This window comes from Haliaeetus leucocephalus, unplaced genomic scaffold (assembly GCF_000737465.1).
Source record: "Haliaeetus leucocephalus isolate CR32 unplaced genomic scaffold, Haliaeetus_leucocephalus-4.0 Scaffold687, whole genome shotgun sequence".
In the NCBI taxonomy this organism is placed as follows: domain Eukaryota; kingdom Metazoa; phylum Chordata; class Aves; order Accipitriformes; family Accipitridae; genus Haliaeetus; species Haliaeetus leucocephalus.
Genome location: NW_010973123.1, coordinates 5,320,322 through 5,344,254, shown reverse-complemented (window position 1 = coordinate 5,344,254; position 23,933 = coordinate 5,320,322). Strand labels below are relative to the sequence as shown.

At 35.6% G+C, this 23,933-nt stretch overlaps 1 protein-coding gene across 2 annotated transcripts in view; it reads right to left on the bottom strand.

Annotated features, from left to right (window-relative positions):
- The window catches only part of CTNNA3 (catenin (cadherin-associated protein), alpha 3), a 529,775-nt gene that overhangs the window by 220,504 nt on the left and 285,338 nt on the right, over positions 1–23,933 (bottom strand). For both annotated transcript variants that reach the window (XM_010579986.1, XM_010579985.1), the window contains exons 8-9: positions 8,303–8,383; positions 2,945–3,097 (exon numbers count right to left, since the gene is read on the bottom strand). In XM_010579986.1, coding sequence (XP_010578288.1) covers positions 2,945–3,097; positions 8,303–8,383 — 234 coding nt within the window. The remainder of the gene's footprint in view (positions 1–2,944; positions 3,098–8,302; positions 8,384–23,933) is intronic.

The window sequence follows — 23,933 nt, the reverse complement described above, 5'->3', positions numbered from 1 at the left end:
TAGAAGTAGCAAGGATACAAAGCCAACTCATCTCCTTTCTGTCTGTCCTGTCGTTCTTGCAGAATCCGGCTCCCCAGTTTTGGTAGCACTTTTAGCTATACCTGATTTCTATGGAATATCCATTACCCATGGCACCATGATCAGTTGGAAACCAAGCTCCATACATATTTGCCACTTCTCAGTTTCTGAAGTATGTGTGTATTTCTGAAGTACATATACTTGTGAAAACTAAGATTAGTAAGATCTATCTATCTGTTATATTCCTTGACAAATTAAAGCAACAGTGCAGTGTTCTACTACTGTCAATTTAAATATAGATATATATTCTCAGCTTAACAGTTTTTAGCCCACTAAAAACCAAAATATGCTTCCAATTTACAGCTCTAATGTATTTAACTGCTATTCCATTTATATCAATTGAATTGGTATTACACTTTCCACAAAACAGCTGCCATTATTCTTTTTCTTTGATAATGCTGTTGGAAATGACTGATTTTTTTCTTAAAAATCAGATAAATCTGTTTGTATGTACAAAGCCCCTTTATATGTACAGAGGCCACTTGCTTAGCTGTTAATATTTTTTTCATTTTTGTTTTGGTTTATATCTGATAGGCTACCAGTTGATGGATGCAGTACAACTACTATCTAATTAATTTGCTGGAGAGTTTAGCAGTACAGTTTATCAAAAAGCCATCAATCAAGCTCTCACTTAGACATACTGGTAAGTGCATTTAACTAATATAAGCAACTTTTAAATAAGATACTTCAGTTCTCATAGATATCCAGAAGATAACTTCAATTTTATTCTATGTTAATTTTCCATAACAGCATACGATATAAGCACAAGTAAAGTGACAATTTGGAACAACTAATTCAACAATAGGAGGTGGCACTGTGTACCATCTCTCTGAAAGCCACTTAAAACATTTTTAGAAGTATGTGTTCTTCACTGTAGGCACCATATTAAGTCACAGCATAAATATAAATATGTATACACATACTGTATTATTTACATGTACAGTAAGATCAGTTTACCATGTAACAGGGCCCCTTTTATACAACAGTCATGAGAGTCTTGCTTTTATCCCCTCACATGATTTGTTTATGATTTACTGATTTGCTTGTAAGGTAAATATGTCTGATATCCTTAGAATAATCTGGATAAATGAATCTCCACTAGTATTTACATTCATGAACTATACACATACTTTCCCTCTTAGACTATTCTGCTTAATAGCATTTAAGTAATAAGTTTAGGTAAAAACAGAGGGTTCTGAAGTTAATCATTCAGTGAGGTGAACGAAGGCAATCTCTGCAAGTTTTTGAGGTATCACTGTCTAGTCTGGTTATCACTGCAGAAGGGACACTGTGAAATGGACTAGTAACGTCTATGCTAAAAAAGAACATTTGACTTTTTTTTTTCTTCCTTTCTAGGTAGTAACTATGCTGGATTTGAAAACTTTGCTACCGCTTTTCCTACATCACTAAGGATAGATAGCTATCTTCTGGGTAGTCTTATGTTCACATAAGCAGCTGATTGTAAATTTTTTAGGCAGTGTATCTGTGCAGCCATCAGCCCCTTTAATCACAAACATACCCTGATGGCCAGCTATTCCTTGCATTTGGGAAACAAATTCAAACCCATGAAAGGAAATGAATATTGGATTTTTAGGTTCACATCTTCTAAATTGAATAATGATTCGGGTATTTCAGCTGACCTGGACTCAATTCCAAATTCAGTGAAGTTATCTGATCTTCAGGGATCACCTGTCCTTTCTAAAAATCAAGCCACTTCAGGCTGGTTTAGCTTCAGCATTAAAAATCTGAAAAACTTTCAAAACTTTGGGTTTGTGTTTTAGCTTTCATTTGATTTTGCAGCGTGGTCAAAACGAGACACTCTTGTAAATCGGAGAATAATAACTAGTCTTATTCTGTAACTACACAGCCATGAAGAGAAACATAAATGCAATACCCTACTTTTACTTCAGCTGTTTACCTATTTGTCTTTCATTATCTGTAGATCATCCAAGATTAATGAATTCATTCTGAGCCAAATAGTTTTCCTAAGTAAATTTTCAGCCAGAGTGAATTCATTGATTTTTCCCATTTTTGCATTACTGCACACAAAAGCACTAAAAGCTTCAAAAAAACCACAAAAATTAGCAACGCATTCCTTATAAGCACTTGAGATAACATTCCTGCAAAATCCATGACTTCAGTATTCCAGCAGCGTTTCAAGCTCCAGTTTGACTGAGTTTAAGTCAGTGAATATTTAGCCACATTTGCAGGACTCATTGTCCAACAAACTAAAATCTCTGCCCAACTCTATTTGCAAATTTCTAAGTGATGAAGAAGTATCATTTATAAGTAATAAAGAAGTACATCCTTTAGAAATGAATACTGAGTATACAATGTACGCGAGTGAATTTATTCAGCATATACGCCAACATGCTTTCAGTCTGCTAGAGAGTTCATGACTTTAAACTGTGTGTCAGAGCACCATTTCCTCTTCAGCATATCATTACACAGGCTATAAACTTTCAAAGTGAGAAAGGTGGCAAACAACTAACACTAATACAGTGTCTCATGTAGTTTGGATAGTAGTATTCTGAACACTTTGCCCTAATACTCCTTAGAATCACACATTTGATCAAGTTCCTACTGAACTGGAAAGGCTTACACTGATTTCTCAAATTAGAATTCCCCACCACCTAATTTCTATGCAATGAAATGCTATATAAATGCTGATACCACAAAGCCCACTATCTTACTGCGTACCATTACCTAAAAAAAGGAGTATGTTTACTACTACCCTAGGCCATTTATGTATTCTTCCTGAAATGCCAGGCTTAATTGTTTTATGATATCTGCCAGCAAAGGAAATGTGCAGTGGCAAGTCAGTTATACCATAGATTCCAAAAAAGTGCAACTCCGTCAAACATACCTCCACAAGCCTGCTGGTATGTTCTCGAAATATAGCAGCATATTCCTTTATTTCTTTCTCTCTTCCATTTTTAGCAGCTTCAATGAGAACTAGAAGTGGAACAGTGGTATCTAAGAAGGAGTCTGAGATGTGATCTATAATGGCTTTACGGAGCTGCAAAAGAAAGCATTACATTAGTATCTACTAATGGGACTATTTATTAAAGTCTACTATAATTATTGTCCATTAGTATTGTATAACATAAATATGTACACACTGTATTCCTGCATTATTTGCAGGATTATGTGTTTGAAACCTATGGCAGCTGCAATTTATCTATTACACAGAAAACTCTATATAATTTCAGGGACAATTTTAATATACCACTATCTAAATATGCATGTTTGTATGTGTGAGTGTGTGTGTGAGTACAGATACATAAAACACTTAAAACATGTCATAGTTCTGTTGAAATCAAGGGAGCCAAACAAATATTCATGTTCTTTGAGGAATAAACTACTTAAATGATTCCACACATGAAAAATTACTGTTAGACCAAAGCTAATGTCCTCTGGGTATTCTCTCTTGAAGTTCAGACACCAAGGGAGAAGGCTATTTCATTTTACAAATAAAATATTAATTTAATTATGTTTGTACTCACAAAATAGTCTACATCACATGTTTTCGTAATTGCAAACTTACCCAAGTATTTTCTACCTTGTTGGAAACCCCAACGATACAGTTTGATTAGCAAAACAGTAGCCTTCATGGTAATTATATCAATGAGATTACTGATTATGCCACCTGATAATAGATTAATAGAGCAAGAAGAACTATAAATGAGTCTGAAGTTCAATTTTCTCTACTTAAATTAATTGTTCTTGAACTTCTTAAATTATTAAAGAAGTGTAACATTCTGCTACAAAATACCTCTCTTAAATTAGGTTTCATGTGAGCTTACAGCTGATCATTGGGACATTACTTCACTTAAGAGGTTATTTTTCATGTTATAAACCTACACATGGCAATTGTTCATTTTAATCATAGAATACTACAAGAAATATACCAATTGTGATGATACATGTAATGCAACTAAATTATCAAGTTCACTGAATTTCCTACTGCAAATAATTATTTTTACAATATATAAAAAAAGATATTGATTGGAACAGAAAAGAATATAAAAGGCTTTTAAGCTCTTATAAGCTGACAGGTTTGTTGACAAAGGACATGTTTTCACTTAGCATTTTGCTCCAATGTATCTATGTGAAAACTCAGTAGAAGTAAAGATGCCTACAGCTAGAAAAATGCAAAAAAATCACAATCTTTTTGGTGCTGCTGTCCTTGTAGGTAGGGCAGTGAACATGCACAGCAGAAATAATAGTACAGAAATCTGTTGATTGTTAAGACAAGATTTGGATATGAATTCCACCACCAGCTTTTGGATAGCCTCACCATCTAAAGCCAGCTCTTATTGATTCACCAACCACATGGGACAGACAAATCTTAAAAAAAAAAAAAAAAAAAATTTACAGGTAAGTATACATTTGGAATGTTTTTTTGTCTTCTAACTTACTGTAGCTTATCACATTAGGGCATACTATCTGGATACATTGTATGTTCTCAAAAGTAATTTACAAAGACAAAAGCTATGGGATTCCAATACAAAACTGGATTTTTACTGTCATGTTCATGTTCCCAGCTTTATTCAGGCTGGAATTTTAAAAAAATAAAAAGAAAGACATAATAAAAAGTTTCACTACCAGGAACAAAATACATTGAACCTCCAGTCCTCCCAAGTTACCTGTTAAAATTTATGTGTTGGAAAAGTCCAACTGAAGAAAACAGACATACTCGCCTGCTTCAAATTAAGTACGTGAATGTGACCTTGAGGAATCACAGTTTAAACATTAAGACTTCAATTTACAATAATCAGCAACAAAAAGCTGTGGAACTATATCCACAGCCAATGATTCATTATCACCAAAAGAAATATTTTTGGATTCTGCATAGCCCAGATTGTAGGACTTTCGCAGCCTTATTGTATTATTTGAGGACCAGTGACTGCAATGACCTTAGTCATATTTGTGGGGAGCTCGAGGCATCAAATTTTCAAGCCAGCAGCCTAATTTTCTCTCTCATCACATAATTCTTTGCTGTAGCTTTTTACTAGTTTGCTTGGTTTAATTAACCTTTCACATATAAATTATCATTATTATTTTGTTCTAAGAAATCCTCTATCCTGCAATTAAACAGTGAAACGCATCTTCTTCTTCTTCTTCTTCTTCAAAAAAAAGATAATGCTGTGTCTTTGCTGAATACAAACAAGTTTGAAATTATGTTCCTGTTTCAGCTATGCGAAGGAATACATGAAGCTGATTTTCAAACAATGGCTTATGTAGTATTAAAGAATGAAGAAATACAATGTAGAACAAAGAAAGGAAAAAGACAAAATAAAAAAGGAGTATCTGAAACAATATCTATTTCTCTTCATCCTAATCATAACAATCATTTTTTTCCACGACTCAGTAAGTTTGTTTCTGAGTCTGGCCAGCTCTAAAGCAAAATGCTAAAAGCTAAGTAGCCATGTAGGGAGACATATAAACAGACAAAGAACAGCACCAGTAATGCTAGCAGGCAATACTAGGGAAGTTATTGTGCTATAATTAAAATTTTTCTCATATTTTTAAGTGAAAGAGACACCATCAGAAGAGGGGAAGCAGAGGGAAGATGGCATCTGACAAATTGTTTTATTTTTAAGGTGCAAGGTCTTATTCTTCCTTTGAGCAGACTGCTATGGAAGTGGAAGCATGGAGAGTTTTTGTTTTGATATCGAAGTGCATTAAAAAATAACATAGAAACATGTTGTTTATAAAACACGGGGCATAAGTTCATCAAAAACAAACAGTGGAGGGTAGAGAAGAAAATCCCAGCAGCTGTTTGCAACACTATTAAACATCAGTATCCTGATGAGTACAGAAAACTGTGTTTGCCTCTATTTGCCTATTGCCTCACAAGACTACACTGGCAAAAATCCTGGAAGAACTAAAGATTAGTTATTCTTGAGGGATCTCTCTTGCTTGTTTCGAAGGGATGCCAGGAAGGCAATCTCCTTTGTGTTCAGCAAAAGCTATCCATGACGAAGCAGCAATATAAGAATATCATGAGGAACATTTATTAAAAAAACAACCAACCTAAACTGTGGAATGACCATAGGAGAAACATCTGTGCACTCCATTCACAGTACGCTGGGAAACAACTGGGAGGTAAGAACCCAGTGTAGTAATTTCTCAGAACTAGAAACTGGAATAAATAGGCAATTCCTTCCTAAATATTCATACAGCTCTACTAGGCAGGGAAGCAGTGATCTAGGTAAAACTGCACACGCAGAAATGACATGCACATCTCTGGCACAATACAAGAAAAAATCAAAACAGAATAGTTGAAAATCCCCACAAGTCCTGGCCAAGTTCCTGAAGTGAATACAAATCATTTCATTTGAAAAGCCAGAGATTTCTACAACTTCCAGAATACACTGTTCTTGAGATAGCTTCTTTTGCCTTCAAATCCTGCCAGATTCCTTCACTTTACTACCTGTGGTTTACAAAGATGTTCCATAGGAGCCCATGGCATAACCCTCAATCAGGTGGTGACTTACATGATCGTTTTGTTTATTGTGCACTACACTGAAGAGATTTCAAAAATACAACTTAATAAGGTTTCATCTTCAACCCCAATTTTGCAGAGGCAAACCCGGTAATTGACTGAAAGCAGAGTACATTGTGCACACCAAAGCCCTGAATCCACTGTGAGTGCCTAATGTAATACCAGCTATGGTACATAGATAGTATCATTCAAAAAAATTTTAAGTATTATGAAAGCTGTAAGAGTAGACCAAATAGCAATTTTCTTGTTTCTATTAAAAGTGGTGGAAGACAGGATATTGAATGTTCATAAGTGAAAGCAAATAAGACTCTACTGCAATATCTGCAGGCACAGAACTCAAAATTTCATGTTTCCCAGATCAGGAATTAGACATGCAGTAAGAACTGCTCCTAAAACAATTCTTATGCAATTCACATGTATGAACACAGAATTGGAAGAAGCAGATGAAATATTTCTCATAAATATCTTCCAGTGGAAAATGTCAAGAAACCATAGAGCTACTATGGTTAGACAAAACTACTGGTTCTAGACTGGCTATAATGGTTGGGCATGATTACATTCAGCCTGAACATTTTACACAGGTTTATAGAAATGCAGAAACTGAATTAGTTAACTGATTTTAAACACTGTAACTGACTCAGTAAATTGTTGTAAGTCAGAGTTTAATTAACTCATGGATGAGACTGTAGGACAGAATAGGAGAGTTCCTAGACACACTGAGCTTGTGATGCAAGTCACCGGGTGTCTGAGCTGAACATATTTTTGATGGACTGTGAGCAGAAATTGGATAGCTAGTTAGTTGTAAACGCTATATTTATATTATATTCATCTCATCTTTCAAGGCTTCCCCTGGCTGATTATGGGAGACAGGAAGGAATTTATTCATCATCTTGAAGCATAGGCTGGCTTGTAAGACTGTACACAAAGTTGGGAGGGATATTCTTCCACCAGAAATAGCCACAGCTACAGACAGGATGAAAGCAGCGTGTGCTCATGTTCTGTGTAGCCATAAATTTTCATACAGTTGGTTGGGACAGCCTGGCTGAAAGAACTACTGGCTTTCTAGCTCTCTGTTCTAAACTGGCACATTATACACTTTCAACATAATTTGCAATTTTTCTCAAAGATGTTCCTTGCAGAAAAAGGATGTAAACACAGCTGATGTCTACTGCTCACCTTCTGCAGTACACTGAAGTTGTGGATTTTGGTCCATGTCTTACATTAGTTTTAGAATACTGAGATGCAAAACGGGTGGGTGGACTGTGGACCAGATATTCAAAGGACCCTTTTCTGCTGTGCGAGTTCTCACAACTGTAAAGAACTAGACATAGTGGCCCAGTGGTCCCTTCAAGGTATCTGTTCCAAAAACCAATAATAATTCAAGCTTCTTTAAAACAAAATGAATCTTGATGTCCATAGTACATCCCTGATATATTTCTATAGCAAATACATATTTAGACATGTACACGTGCAGAGTTTCGACTATGTACATACATATATTCAGCCAGTATCATTTGGTAGGGTTTCTTCCCAGAATTTTGAAAATTTGTACATATATATTCTGTGGAATAGTGTAACTATCTTGAGTTATTTTTTTAATATAGAAGAAATATTTCTTTTCGGAATGCAGTGCTACAAAACCTGAAAATAGCAATTGGGAAAAGGATCCTTCAAGCCTCCTTTTCTAGCTTTTCAGTTCCCCAGGTTGCTTACCTGTCTGCGGAGGTCTCTTGTCTTCTTGCACATGCTATCTATTGCAACATTCAAGGCATTACTTCTCTCTTTCTTGTCAGTCTGTAATAAATATGATAGAAAACACAACAATGGTTGGTTGTGATCTTTTAGCAAGCATGTTCTTTGTGTCCTCAGTTCATCAGAGCTTTTGGTAAATCATACATGCCTAAGAATTTTTTTGAATTTTAATACGTTTCAGGAGCCACTGCCACAACATTCACAGAATGCCTGTTCGTGATGTTAAGCATAATCCACTGAATCAAAACATACGCGTTACTAGCAGTATATACAAACAAAATGAAACACTTTTTATCTTCTGAATTACTGTAATACTCTTTTTATAATCCAGGGTTACTTATGGAACAACATTAATATAATTATTATTACTGATGCCAATCCATTATCACCATATTCATATGAAAAATCATGTTATCTCTCTACAAGTAATTTATAAATTCAGATGCCCACAATGCAGTTTGGTAGTGCTTTAGTCTGCAGCATTCATTATTTTACTTCTGTAAAACAGAATGGGTGAGTTTCACAATGTCCAAGATACTGCAATGCAAACATTGTCAATGAAAATGGACAATCTCTTCATCTAGCAGCAAATTCATTCTCAGCATCAATAGAATATTGAGCTCTTGAGATATTTGAGAGGTCTTAAGAGAATCAGTTGTATACTTTCCAAACAATCTTAACTTTTTACTTCTATCTATAAGCAAAGTGCTTATATCATTACTAGCTATTTGAAAATTGTAGTTAACACTTTTATTGTACTGCCTAGCATTTTTTCTATACAATATTACCATAGTAGTTCTGTGTCTACTAGCTGTTTTGAATACTCTTTTTTTCATGTCAGCACAGAAATGGTATGAAAATCCAAACTGTCTGATGAACTTTGTTTCTCTAATGCAATCATTCATTACTCACTACCTTGGACTGCCCAGGTCCAAAGGAAAAGAAATCACAAACAGTGAAAGTGTCTTTATGTAAAGTCTTAAGTCAATACACATTACATTTCCAGGGAAAGGACCAGATTCTCATAAACGTTAAAGAAATAGCTACGTACACTGACTATAATATTTGGGCTTCAGTTACAGTACACTAGGAAGTCTACGTTATGAACGTAACTGTCTCATTTTGTAAATCATACTAAAATAAATACTAGTGGAAACAAAAGTAGCAATATTTTAGTAGGCACCTAGGTGTATAACCTTGCTATAGGCAATATAACATACTTCATAGTTATTTCCCTTGCTAAAAAACAATAATCTGTGAACAGAGCAATATGCTTAATATTAAAGCAAAGACTAGAGATGATTAGGAAAGAACTTTTACATTAGAAGTGAATGTGTAATATAATAAATGCTTTGAAATGATTAGTACATTCTCTATCAACTGAAAGGAACAATTACTTTAAAAAACTGAGCTTATATATGCAGGGTGACTTAGAAATTTTCCTACTACTTTCTGTTTCTGAAATCGTTTACAGTCTTCACAGGGATCAGATGATCAAACACAAGTCTTGGAGAGAGGTCTGAACTTCACCTTGAAACCTTCAAGGAATCCCTTAAGGTAGATACTGACTTTCTATTTCAGAGTAATGCGACCATTTCTCATACCAATACTTGCATAGGAACCAAAGTAAGTAAGGACTCTTCTACTATGTTTTGCAAGCTATTGTCAGCCTTGACAACAAAATTGATTTCTTCTGAACTGCTAGGTAAACAGGACCAGTAAAAGCATTGTGGATACAACTCAGCTTATGCCTATGCATTTTCAGATGACAAAGATGTTGTTCCACATTGGCGCATCCTTTAAAAGCTTTATATTTAGAGCCTATTTTTCTAAGAAGACAGAATCAATGTAAAATATTGGGATTTTTAAAAAGTTTTCTAGTAAGCTATAACTTTGAAGGTGGCAACTAATGATACAACTGTCTCTAAGCAAACCTAAATCTTCGAGGCAGCTAATTTGAAATAACCTCACTCAGTGAGTGGCATAAAAATATTGAACAATGAACAAGGAAAAAAAGCCTTCATTTGCAAATTCTTAACATAATTGTCAATAGTCAATGTCTAGAAAGCAAACCTAACTATAATTGAAGTTTTTCTTCACTTCATGTTTTCCCCAAGAACAAAATACACCGTAAAATGCAGCATCAGACTGTAGAATGTGGACAGGTCCAGAATGTGAGTAACCTCATTATTGCAGACTCTCATTCTTCCTTTAAGCATTTTGAAACTCAAAAAAACACATCACTGTTTGGATAAGTCCCTCTTGTAATGATTTAAATATTTCAAAATTGTGTACAGTCTGTTAAAGTCAGGGGGACATCTGACTACAAAGTCTACTGTGGAAGTAGTCTTAAACATTAATGGCCTTGCAGCGTGTTGTCCACAGTATTATCCCAAGTATCTTTGAATGCTGAATTACTCCTTTAAGTTAAGTTTATATTCCTCTGCAGACTTCCATTTAAATATGTACGTGACAGTAACACTTCAAGATCTACACTAGACGATCACAATTTTAATAGCTGAAAAAGATCAGATTTAATATTTTAAAAGTGTATATTAAAACAATGGCATAAACATGACCTGAACATCTCTACACTATGTTCCAATTTCCACTAATATATTCCACATGTCTGTATTCTTCTCATGACTGCTGTACTTAAAAACAAACAAGTCTATCCCGAAATAGTTCATTCTTGTACAGGGTGACTGAATTAAGAAAAGCACTAGGAAAATTATGCACATTATTCTAGGCTCTGGATTTCAAAAATCATGTGGTTGAGCTCAGTCCTTTCAGTTTTCCTGCAGTCAGCTACAGTTTTATTCTCTAAAATATATATAATAATGGTTATATGGTTCCCTTGTGAAGATCCGACAAGCAATATCCAGCTATTTCAATGCATTTTTAACATATGAAACATTTCACAAGCACTAAGTCACATTGTTATTAATACTCCACTAAGCGAAAACAAGTATTTTTAATGAACACTGCATAGCCTGAAGAGAAATGCTGAGTATTGCCAATAATACAGGCCTATCTATTTCACACACTGGCAAACAACATCAGTTGAATGACTCAAAACCCACATGTGCAGAAAATCTTTCCTGTCGGATTTTCATTTAAAACAGTGCACATCTAAGGGCAAATTCTCAGTTGAAACAAATCACCATATCTCCACTATTTTTAATAGAGTTCATTTATATCAGCAGGGGATCATGACCTTCATGGGCATTACAGATCCTTCTGCACTCCAAGGTATACAGATGCAAACTAATATGTTTGCATTAGCTACACAACCTTGAAGGACTCAAGAATATGTCTCCAGTGGAGTCTTCGGTGGGTACATGCCAACAGTTAACAATATTAACAAAGACAGCAGTAATTCTATAACATTCATATTTCGTTGAGTTGAAGAGATAGCTTAAACAAAGGAATACAGTTATTCTGATAAAGTTTTTAATTTCACTTTGTTTATAATTCTGAAGTGCTACGAATTTTGCCTAATAGTTGCACTGTGTCTCCCATCTGAAAACTGACCAGTAGATTATAAAGAAGATTTGGGCAGAACTACTTAAGTGATCATCTAATCTCTTCAAGAACTGAGGCTTATAGATATGGGCTAAATTTATAAAAAATTATATAAAAAAGGATATATAAAAGGATACAATCAGCCATAGGTATTAAAGCAGTAAATACTATTAGTATTCATTATGTGAATCAAAGAACATCCCCCCTTTAGCCATAAGCAAGAATTCAGTTACAACAGAGAACTGAAATACTCTCATTAGCAGGACTAAAATAAACAAGATCTGGCCAAGTGAAATGGAGCCAGTTTATTTGGGTATGTACTGGTGATAAAGTATTCAAAAGGATTTACTTAAATCTTGCAAGGTCACACTCCTTGAGGTCCCCTTATAGTCATCAGAGAAAGTAATCACTTTTGCATCACCTCTGAAGGTCCTGAGCCTCTACTCGCTATAGAGGGTGGTGAGAGAGACCTACTTTGGTAGGTTGAAGTTTTGTCTCGTGAAGAGTCCACCAAAATACTCATTTTATATTAAAAAAACCCACAAACTTTTAAAAGTAAATTGTAACAGGCCTTTATGAAGCACCCTGGGTATTTTGGACATATCCAGCTGAAATAGGTGTCAAGATTTCAAATATAAAGTCATTATTTTTCAAAAGTAGCCATACATGTTCAAAAACACATCTGTAGACTCTAGCTTTTCAATGTTGTGGAGTAAAGGGAGCAATATTAATTTATCACATCCATGGTGAGATCAGATGTCTTCTGAATTCCGTACTCCAGAACAGCTGGAGACTTAGCTGTAAACTTAAAAACTATTTTACTTTAGTCCTAAAGGATTCCTTCAAGTATTTGTATGGCAATAACACAGGCAGGAGATTCTACCCATGCCATTATGCAGGGCTTCATGATACAACAGCTGAATTAGGATCTAGACTGCAAACAGCAGAAGTAGTCAGGATCTATCTGGCTCCCCTGTGCAGCAAAAGTGATGTTGGAGTAGTGAATGCAAAACCTGGAGCTTGAGCCTCACTCTGAATTTTTAAGAGCTGTCCTCCTCAGCCAAGTTGTCTGTAAAGGAATAAATATATGCAGCTACTGGGCAGTATAAGGTTATAAACAGACTGCATCAATATAAGCCTAGTTATATCATACTTGTCTGCGTGTGCCATTGACTACAGAAACTACAAAGCAGTAAGCAATTTATCTTGATAGGCATCCTGACTTTCTTTCCTTAAACACCACTATAAAGAGTTATTTGTAAACACACAAAACAGGCTTGAGATTCAGGGCATTCCTGATGTTTGAGGATATTCAGATGCAAGTTCATCTTGCATTCCTGGGCTTACATATTGGTTTAAAATAACAGAAGTTAAAAAAAAGCAATGATACTTCACTGGAATGTTTGAAATTATATACACCATTAAAACCAACTTTATAACCTTAAGCCATATTGTACTCAAAGGCTCTCCTGAAAATAGATTTCCATACATAAAGGCCTATGGCCAGAAACTGAGCACATGTTTTGTTTCCTGAGAGGTGTGTGTTCCCAGACACTCACTGTACAGTCTTGGGAAGACTGAATAGAAAAAAAAATCCAACCCACCAGCATGATTTTCACTGCTTATTTCCAGCAGCTGTACTGTGACTTTATGATAAACATCTTTTGATTTAGTTCAATGTATCCAAGGACAATTTTATTTTTAAAAAGACTAGCACATTTATTGAAATCAGTTCCCTAGGGAAATATTTTTAAAAATATCAAGCTAAAAAGTAAACACCAATCAATACTATGATAAGTTAATAAATGTCAGAGCTCTGATTAAATGACTGATCATTTCAGGCTATGTGTTGACTGACAATAATCCTATACTCAATAATTATAGGGTCCTATACATTGTACCTTAATAGAAAAAAAACCAAAACCTCACCCAACCTAAGTAAGATATTAAAACAAAGTCACAGTCCCTATAGAGATAGCAGGCATTTTATGTCTGCTGTTACAATTTAGCATTTAACATTTACCATTTAACATTTTTTGGTATATGGTGCTTATAAATGTTTCCTCTTTTGAATTATAAAGTCATTTTGAATTCTAGACAAAACCATAACAGTGATGAAAAAAAAGTTGTATAAAAAGCAGTTTCACAATTTCTTGTGTGTGTTGAAACAATGTTGCCATTACTTGGGAAAATTCCAAGCATGGATTTTTTGTGCAAAGACAAAAATAAGATACTTTTTTTTCCCCCCATACCCAGCTCAGAGAAGTCCCGATCTTTCAAACCCTATTGTGCAATTCAATAAAGTAAAGACAACTGCAAGCATCTGTCTCAAAAAAGCTCCAAACCCGTAAGCCTTTGTAAGGGAAGATCCAGTTCAATCCTGTTGCAGTCTTCATTTATATTAAAACATATGAACTAACAGAGAAGGGCCAAGAGGTTTTTCAACTTGATTACAGTGGGTTTGCTTCTGCCAAAATTAGTTAACACAGTGCTTCAGCCATTAAGAAGTAAATAAAACTAATTTCGCTCCTTACGTTCTTTGCTGGGAGAAGGCAAAGGACTTGTCACCTTGAAGGTCACACGAAGAGTGAAGAAAAGCGAGATGAATGCTTGGCTGTGAAACACCAAGTGCCAGGTCTGGGGCAGCCGTACCACAAGATTGATAACAGGGCTCCAGAAACATCCCGATCATGCGAACAACGTAATACAGCATGGAAGGTCCAGATCAGCAGTGTTTGAACAACCTCCATCTTTTCCACAACTCTTGCCAAAGTGAGGCGTTGGGGCAGCTATTTCCATCTGGACAGCCTCCTTCCCTCCGACACCTCCTCTTGAGGAACAAGTAACTAGAACCATATAATCTAAATCTAAGTCCCACCAATGGGCCTCACCATAGTCAATCTGCTTGCCACCAGGCTGCTGTGTGAGCCTCCTCCCTGCCCCGGCTTCCCGCACTGCCCGTGCTCGCTGCAGAATCTGCGCTGCACTGCAACAGCAACTTTTCCCGCATTAGGACTCCCAAAGTCCCTGTTTTTCTTGGGTGCCGTAAGTACGCTATTTCCAGAACGTGAAAATCAAGCCGCAGCTGTCTTCCCATCAAACAGCTCTTTGTACCCAAATGTATCTGGCTTCCTAGTTCAATCTAATAAAGAAGAGACCTCTCAAGTAAGTTTTCTTTCTTACTGCTGCCTTGTGTCATTTTAGACTGGTTCAGTCCCATTACTGTTCAGTTCCTATCCTACAGTTCCCAGCACAAAAGGAACAAAATCTCTTGTAACCAATAGGCAAAATCAAAGAAATTTAAATGTTTTAAGAACTTCTTTGTACTTCGTTGTACCAATTTGTGTATCACTAGGCCCTAGGAATATTTGCCCCTTGCATGCAGAGTTAATGGAGACAATATTTTACCCTTCAAATTTTCAACTTGCTCCTCAAAATACAACTTCCAACTAAAAAACAAGATCCCTTGTTGAAGGTCATATGTCTAGTTAAATAAACCAAATCTATGATCTTCTCCAAAGCTATAGACCTCAATGGACAAGTTTGTGTCAAACACAAAAGGAAGCCAGTTATTTAGAATTCTAGTTTTCAAGTATGTCTCATGCTTTTAAACAAACTTTTTGGAAGACCTCATTGCTCCCCATTCTAGAAGCAAACAGGAATAACTTTTTGAGTGCAAATAACCTCATTGAAACAATAGGACCATTTAGATGCATGGACAATTGCATGCACTTTTTTTTTTTTCCCCCAAAAAAATCTTTAAGGATACCCAGCAGTGCCACCTTATTAACTGCTGCCTGAAAAATCTCTTAAATGAACATTTCACAAGTTAGTCAAGGAATCCTCTGACAAGACAGTAAAGGCAGAACTTGACATTTTTGACATTTTAAAGAACAAAAATTCCTTTGAAAAGGCAAAAGCTCCCAAGCCTTTTAATACAGCATTTCAAAGCATATTTTTACTGTGCATCAAAAGCCTGCAAAAGGAAATTCATTTACAAGCATATTTATTACCTTTCTTTGTTAATATAGGTAACACGAAGAATGAATAACCCATGAGTATTTTAAGTTGAAAATCACTATATTTACTTGGTAACACAGATTCCCTACTCTAATAAACCAAGCCTAGCACATTTTTTTTAAAGACACCTGACCCAAGAAAACCTATTTCTGTGAAAAGCAAGTAAGTATATTCAAAAAGGGGGGTAGGAGGGCGGGCAGGGGAAGCCAAGAAAAAAAAAACCAAAAAACAAAAACAAGGGCATGGAAAATCATATGCAACTGAGCAAATAAGGAATCTTTCATGTGGAACTGTTTCTCATTATAGATATTTTTTTCTCCTCAACAGTTTCAATATGAGATTGTAATTTTTTTTCCTCTTCAAGCCATCATGGACAGCTCCCTATGGATCTAATGCTGCGAGACGTGAAGTACCTTGTAAGAAATGAATTACCTCAACCTCTATCGATATCAGTTGGAGTACTGAGGGCTCTCCTCACTGTGTGAATTACCCTTTCTCAATCAATATGCAGGAAAAGTCTTGAATTTAAAGCCTCTCAGTGTAACTCTCTTTCAGCATTCAGTTATATCTAGTTCCTAATACTGCAAAACAAATTTAATTCTAAATGAGCATGCATAAAACAGGCTAAAAAAACAACAGAAAAAAATATTTAGAATGTATAACCCTTTAATTAAAAAAAAAAAAAAAAGCAGAAATTTGCAGATCCAAAGTAATCCTACATTCTCAGAAAGAACTACGTTGCTGGAATATGCATAATATTGCATGTTCTAATCCACTCTCCAAAACACTGGTGTCAGACAACTGAAGTTGGGGAGGGTAGCCAGAGTATCTCAAAGGACAGAGCTGGATCCCTGGTTTCTGGTAAGAGAATAAGGGTCTTAAATTCTCTTGAAAGTGACTGTGAGCAAGCCAAAGGGGGTAAGGAGGAACCTACGCTGTTTTCAATTTTTCTTGTTTCTTTCTGATATATAAGGCAAATATTTCATTATGTCAGTTTTTCTCTTATTTTTTCACATTGACAGTATTAGAAAAATTCAGCATGATTCCAAGGTGATGCTAAAAAAACTCCCATGCTTTTCTACTACTTATTTGGGGAAAAGAGTCACAGGAAGTGAATACCTCATAACTGGTCTGTTGCAAAGCAAATATAATGATCACTTACTATTGCTTATGCAAAATCAAAAGCCATGGGTACTTCATATTTGAAATATAACAGTCTTTACATTTCATAGAGAAATCACAAAAGCCAAACGGTACTTTATTTTGATTTGTATTTCAACTTTAAAAGTATTGGAGGAAATCGGCAGGGAGCAAAAAAGACGTTAAATTTCTTTTAATCAGATGTTACTGTCATTCACTGATGATGCAGGAAGCAAAGGCAAACATAACTAGAAATAGAGCAATCTATCGAACTGACAACAAGAAGCATACTTAAGGTTAATCTGTTTTTTACTAAGAAGCAATCTTCTAAGTTTCTAGTACAGAAGTTTTTAATTGAGTATCCATCTACCATTCACCGAAGTGTTCCGGCAGTTTTACAGCAGGAAAATAGGAAATTAGTTGGAGAAAAGCTCATCCTACAGCAGCAGCATAAGACTTTCCTATGATGAACTATCATATAAATTGCTTGGAGATTATATGCTGTTATGAGGGGGAGGAAGGGGATGGAGGGGGAAGAAAATTCAAAATAAAATATAGTAGAGCTGCTGAGACAGCCCTTCTTATCCAGATTGTTTAAAGGTCTTAGCTGTACTCTAAATCAAAAAGTTATGGTCTTAAACAGGAGTCATAAACAGGGAAAAATGTCCAGCGCTAAGATACTCAAATTCTTTCACATCTAGGGATGACTGAGTTAGTACAAGTTCCAAAGTGGTATTTCTGCAGCAAAGCAAAGGCACATCCTGCATTTTTCAAGACAACAAAAACAATCTTACTGTGGTTTTAGACATGGTATTTTAACGCACTGTTGTACTACATAAATAGGTTCCAATAGGCTTAAGAGCAGTGTAACAGCATTCAAATCAATCAGCATTATATACACACACATAAACACATTTTAAAAAAATAAAATATAGTGATTAAAAATATATTTCTGAAAAAAAGATCTCTTTCAAGTCCTCATAGCCACTCTATACTATCCAATAACATCACACTTTCTCCTTATTTTCCCATTTTATTGAAGAGTAACAGGAAGAGATAAGGAAGGTAGAACAATAAAATTAAGAAGGTAATTTCTTTTTTTCCTTTATGAAGTTTGCTATGTTGACATATTTCTTATTCTGAGATAATCTCTATGATCCTGTTCATGATCACTTACAGAACAGGCATGCCATGATACTTCTTTTAACAGAAAAGCAGCATACTCCTGTAACACCATGGATGGGTAATGAAGACTGATTTCCCTGATTCCCTTGATCTAAGATTTCAGCTATGCACAGGTCCATAAACAAAGGAAGTTCTACTTGTAATTATTCTAAAAAAACATTTTGTTTCACTCGCACATAGCTCATACTCTATTATCTGTGGAATGATTTGAAGGAAGCTGTTTGAGACAACATAGGTGGAACCGTGACAGAACTTGGTCTACAGACAGAAACCTTTTGAAAATACCTAGTTGTCAAAGACTTCAGCTCTAAACCAGGCAAAGTTTGGTCATTTCAGCTAACATGTGTGTTATGGATTTGGTTTTGTTCATAATGGTACTTTTAAATAAAAGTTAAAGGCTGAAACCCCAAACAGACAAAAACTGTAATTCCATGTAATTACATATTAAATGTATTAGCTAATCCCTTTCTAATCCAGAGCAATTCATTTAATTTAACACCATACTGTAATGTAATATGTGAATCTAGGAGGCTGGGAGTCACTTAATAATGTGCAGTAAACGAAAATCCAGCTTTTAGGGAGAGGACTAAGGCAAGTGGCTTAAACATTTAGCTCTCAAATTTAAAAATACTTCAGCTAAACACTCATCAGTATCCTGTACCTATAATGAATCCAGATTGTATGAATTCCTTTATACACGCCTTGTCTATACAGAGGACTACAAGATAAGTAGCAACACAGACATTCTGGGGATTGTCAGCGCAAATAATAGTTGATGCGATCACTTCACCAGGTGAATTCAGTACTATCAGTCACTCCTGAATAAAACATACCATTATTTATAGCAACACAATGAAATGACTCCAAGGTGTCCCAGAAGCTCGTGACTAAATGTTTTAAATACTCAAATGTTATTTAAAAAAATCACTATTGCTAACTAGAGAAAATCTCTTCTACTTCAGATAGTTTCTGCTGTTAGCACTTACAGGAGAAAGGACATGAAAGAGATTGATAAAAGAGCACTTGAATGATCTTTTACACTGATGACTGCCAGGAAAGAGGCCATTGCATAGCCATTTATTTAGCAGATTGATTTGGACAGTGAGAAACCAGAGCATTACTGGGGCTGTTGGATTATACTCTCAGTACAAGTTTGAAGATCCTGGGCTTCTGTGCTACAAGAGAGAAAAAAAAGCAATTTGTTAAATGTAGCAGCTAACAAACAGAGCAAGGGAGGCTGTATGTGATGGCATGCAGGGAAGACGACTGAAAATTACAGTCTCCTACAGGGCAGGGATCTGCAGAATCCTGCGTAAGATCAAGAAAGTCTGCTATTCGGGGCATATTCCTCTGCAGTTCTATGCAGAAATTCTCTGTGGCTTTTTCCCTATTTATTTTTACACAGACAAACCCCCAAATATACCTGTGGAAAAATTCAAACTCAGCATGCAACATTTTTGACATTCTAATTAAGTGATCATACTTCATGAGGGATGTTCTTTTTCTGCGGGACTTTTAGTTTACACATTGTAGAGAATTTTTGTCTAAATTAAGATTTCCTAGTTTCATGTTTCATTTTTTAAACCACTTACATCCCTAATTAGCCAAAGAATTAATATACTATACATTAACCTAAATTTGCATACCATGTCATCAGCTCCATGAAAGAGTACAGCAAAAGAGGAAAGGAAATAAAAGGATCTAACTAGAACAGAATCAGAAAGTAACTAGCAATTATGTTAGATAAAGCTAGGAGCAGAAGAAAGATTCATTAAAGGTTTAAGAGAGATATGTGTAAGTTAAAATCCTGTGCTGATGCATCATTAATTGTACAGAGTAAGCTTTTAACTGACAGGCAGCAGTGAAGATCAAGTAAAGGGTAATGAAAATTCCTTGATATTAGCAGAAAGCTCAAGAAGAACTATTCATACATAGGTAGAAGAAAAGATACAGGAAGCATGGTGACTTGTGGCTATGGAAGGTAAGAGTCATGGAGACTGATGGAGGTCAAGAGGAACATACCCTGTAGAGGTATGGTGTATTGATTTTAACAGTAGTGTTCATACGTTTAGGTAGCCACACATAATGAAGCGATGGGTAACATAAATACTCTGTAAAAGAGAAATTAATGGTTGGCTATCTGGTGACAGCATTTTGTAATGACACCAGTTATCTCAGTTGAAGTAGAACCAGGCAAGGTTTCTAAATACCCAATGACATGAGGTAGTTTCACTGCTGAATGTACATATCGTATTAGAAGAAAAAAAACCTAACAGATTCAAATTAGGTTTTTAGTGGAGGTTAACATATTTGAAAAGTATACTACTTATGTCTTACCAAGAGATCAATAAAAATTACAAACCCAGGGTCTAGCAAAGGCGGTTTTGAAGGTAGGCAAGCATTCTGCTTCTTTAAGACACCGCACCTGCTTGGTATACCTTTATTGGCATAATACCAGAGATATGGTGGTACACTGCCACCATACAGTAGAAAAAAAGGTGAAAAAAGGAGCTTCAAAAAAAAAAAAATCAGAAAAAATACAATAAAGTGTGTTTTTTCACCAATGCAGTAGTAGCACAGAGCTCAAAGAACATTTTTTCCTAGAAGATTTATACTCATTACTTCACTTTCAATGAAATAAATTAAATACATGGCTGAAATCTAATGAGTAACCTCCTCTTTCTATAAATGTGTGTTACAGAATTATCTGTGAAGCTAAAAGAATGTTAAAAATACACAAAGTCAGAAGACTAAAAGCAAAAGGTTAAGTAGGATCGTTGTAAATATTGTTCACTAGTTGTAATGTACATGCAAATTCAGACAGAGGCATTTATATTAAAGAAATATTCAGGTTGTGTTATAATGACCTGTGACCAGGGTGTTAAAAGATATGCTGTCTGTTTGCGTACTCTAGAAGTGGGCACATTCATGCACCACTATGTAAGAGTTGAAATTTTTCCTTATATCATCTACAGAGTATTTGCTCTTGGACCTCCCTTGTTACTCCTTAAGACAGTGTATATAGGTCAGAGTAACTGCCACTAGTTCAGTTAACTCAACCACACAACTGGCACATAAAGAAGAAGACAAGACAGGTGGAAGTCAAATGTCCACAAAGACTGAAAACTTCAAGGAACAGTTTACTGGTAAGGAAATCTTTATTCTTTGCAAGTCCTTGTATATATTCTAACAACAGGTGCAGTCAGTTACCATTTTCATCTATTAGCTGGCAGACAGTTTTGAAGTTTCTCATGCGATTACTGATGGTAGCACCATCCTGCCAAAAGCCACATCATCTCCTGATTCTTCAAAGATGCTGTAGCATTTAATAAAAGCGATGATGGAGCTCCAGGTGGCAACACAGCAGCCATCTAGAGTTACAATCTCAGCCCAGCCACAGAAGTTTTTGAGGACTCTTACAACATGCTCTGACTATTGTAGGATGGCTCCTTTCACCAGTTTACTAACAGGCCCAGATACAGCTTGCTACCCACATAGGTAGTCCTCTTGGAAACAGTTGGACACAAAGATCTCCCAATAGTAAGCATCAGTAATTTGAAAAACTTCAGAAAGGGACTGTTCATTGACTCCACGTGGCGTATGAAACATCATTCATATGGAGAAAACATAGTATTCAAGCACACATTTAAGGATTGTGCTTGTGCTAGCATGCATTCTGCTGATAGGACATGACAGGTGTGAAGAAGAATCTTAAATCCACCATCTCCCTGCTGCTTCAAGTTTTGTTGCTATTAACTATGTATCTATGCATTTGATGATACACATATTATTCAAACACACTGCAATACTCACACATACATATGCAAACATAAATATAAATACAGATAACAACATGTCAGACTGTATCTGGTTTACTTTATAAACACTCTTTGGGCTGAAAGAACTGCCAATATTGCATGCTGATCTGATGGAAATCTGAAAACAGCAAGTACACAGAACGAGTGACTAACCTGACAACTTAACATATTTGAAAGCCACCTGTTGAAGCATTGCAAATCAAAGAAAACCAAATTTTCTATTAATTTGAAACATAAATACTCACAGTTACCATGGAAAATACTGTTAATAAATGCCACGGAAAGAGAGTTTAGCATATAGTAAAATTGTGAATGAGATTCTGAGAATGAAGATAATGTTGATACTTATTAGATATATTTATTTTACTTCAGACTTTCATAAATAAAATATTTGCTATCATACTATGAACAGTATGGCAGAAAGTAAGCTTTCTTCTGTAATCCATCCCACTCCACTTTTGTTGCACCAAAAGATATCCCTACACCCCTATTATAAAATCACAAGGAAAATTATATGCCTCGGGGGGGTGGGGGGAAGTGGAATCAGTTCAAATATCAACTGTTTATGAAAGTATAAAACAGATTTTAAAAACTCAGCGCTGAAAGTATAAGTTCAGTTTGGCATCATCTTTTGTATGTAAATAAATATATTTTAAAATAGACTTGTTACATCAAATACACTTCAGTGTGCTATGCTTCCAAACTGTCACAACAAGTACTGCCTAAAACCAAATATTTGTGGATATCTCCTTTACCAAACTACTTAAATTTATCATACTGAAGGTACACATTTAAATGTCTATCTTTCAGGGATATTAAAGTGTACAAATGTTCATTTTTAACTAGAGTATGCATTCCGATGTAGACAGAATACCTCTACAACCACATGACAGTATTATATATTAAAAACAACTAAAATAATAATTGAACAAAACCACATTAATGGGATCCAAGAAAATATAAGAGCAATTGTACATGAAAAGGTTTTATGTCAGATTATGCTGATAACATAAGAGAAAATGGATGCTGTAGTAAACCATATTACATAAAGAGCAAATCCGATGTGACAGTGTGTCTGCAAAGAATGTTAATAAGAACAAAATCAAAATCATAAAAAAAGAGAATGGGAAAGCTAAGCAGAAAAGGCAAACTAAATATTCCAGGCAAGGTTTGTTCTGTAATTACGAAAGAGAAATTAAATGATAAATTATGGAAGAGCTGTTGTTTCCTACTCACAAGGCATGAGTGAGAAGGATACTTGGAACTGAAACAAGTTTGCAGAACCAGGGCTTGGTTTTGCATGTTTAAGACTATCAAACTCTGGCTCATGGGATTTTTTTAAGATTACTGATACACTTCTTTTATGCTCATCCATAACAACAGCAAATTAAATATACAGGACATTTTTGCTACACTCAGGAAACCTCAAATGGGAACTAACACATAACTGCTACTGCAGACATACCCTTGTACTGAGATGAAAAAAACCAAACAAAACACTCAAACATGAAAGAGACAAAGTTGAAGGCTCTTCTTATGAAAGACTTCCATCTTGGTGCTTCGTTAAGCTATGTTGAGTGCAGGAACTTGGGTGAGAAGAGCCAAAATGCCTCCAGATTATCCTTCTGCTAATCCAGGTTCAGAAAGACCTGGATGCTCACACACCATCTAATGAAATTATGGCAGTTAAAAGAAAGCCATAGAGAACCATGCCACTGTCTGAAGTCAGAAGATGGCAATAAATGACATGCCATGATCCCCACACAGTACCTCCCCTTGCCTAAAGACATTAAGCCTATGTTAGCTGAGCAGGTGCCAACTAAAAGATTCTCCTGCTTTGGGGGAATCCCATTAACCTTCGCAGGGCAACTGCTTGTGCCCACTGAATGATCAAGAGAGGAGAA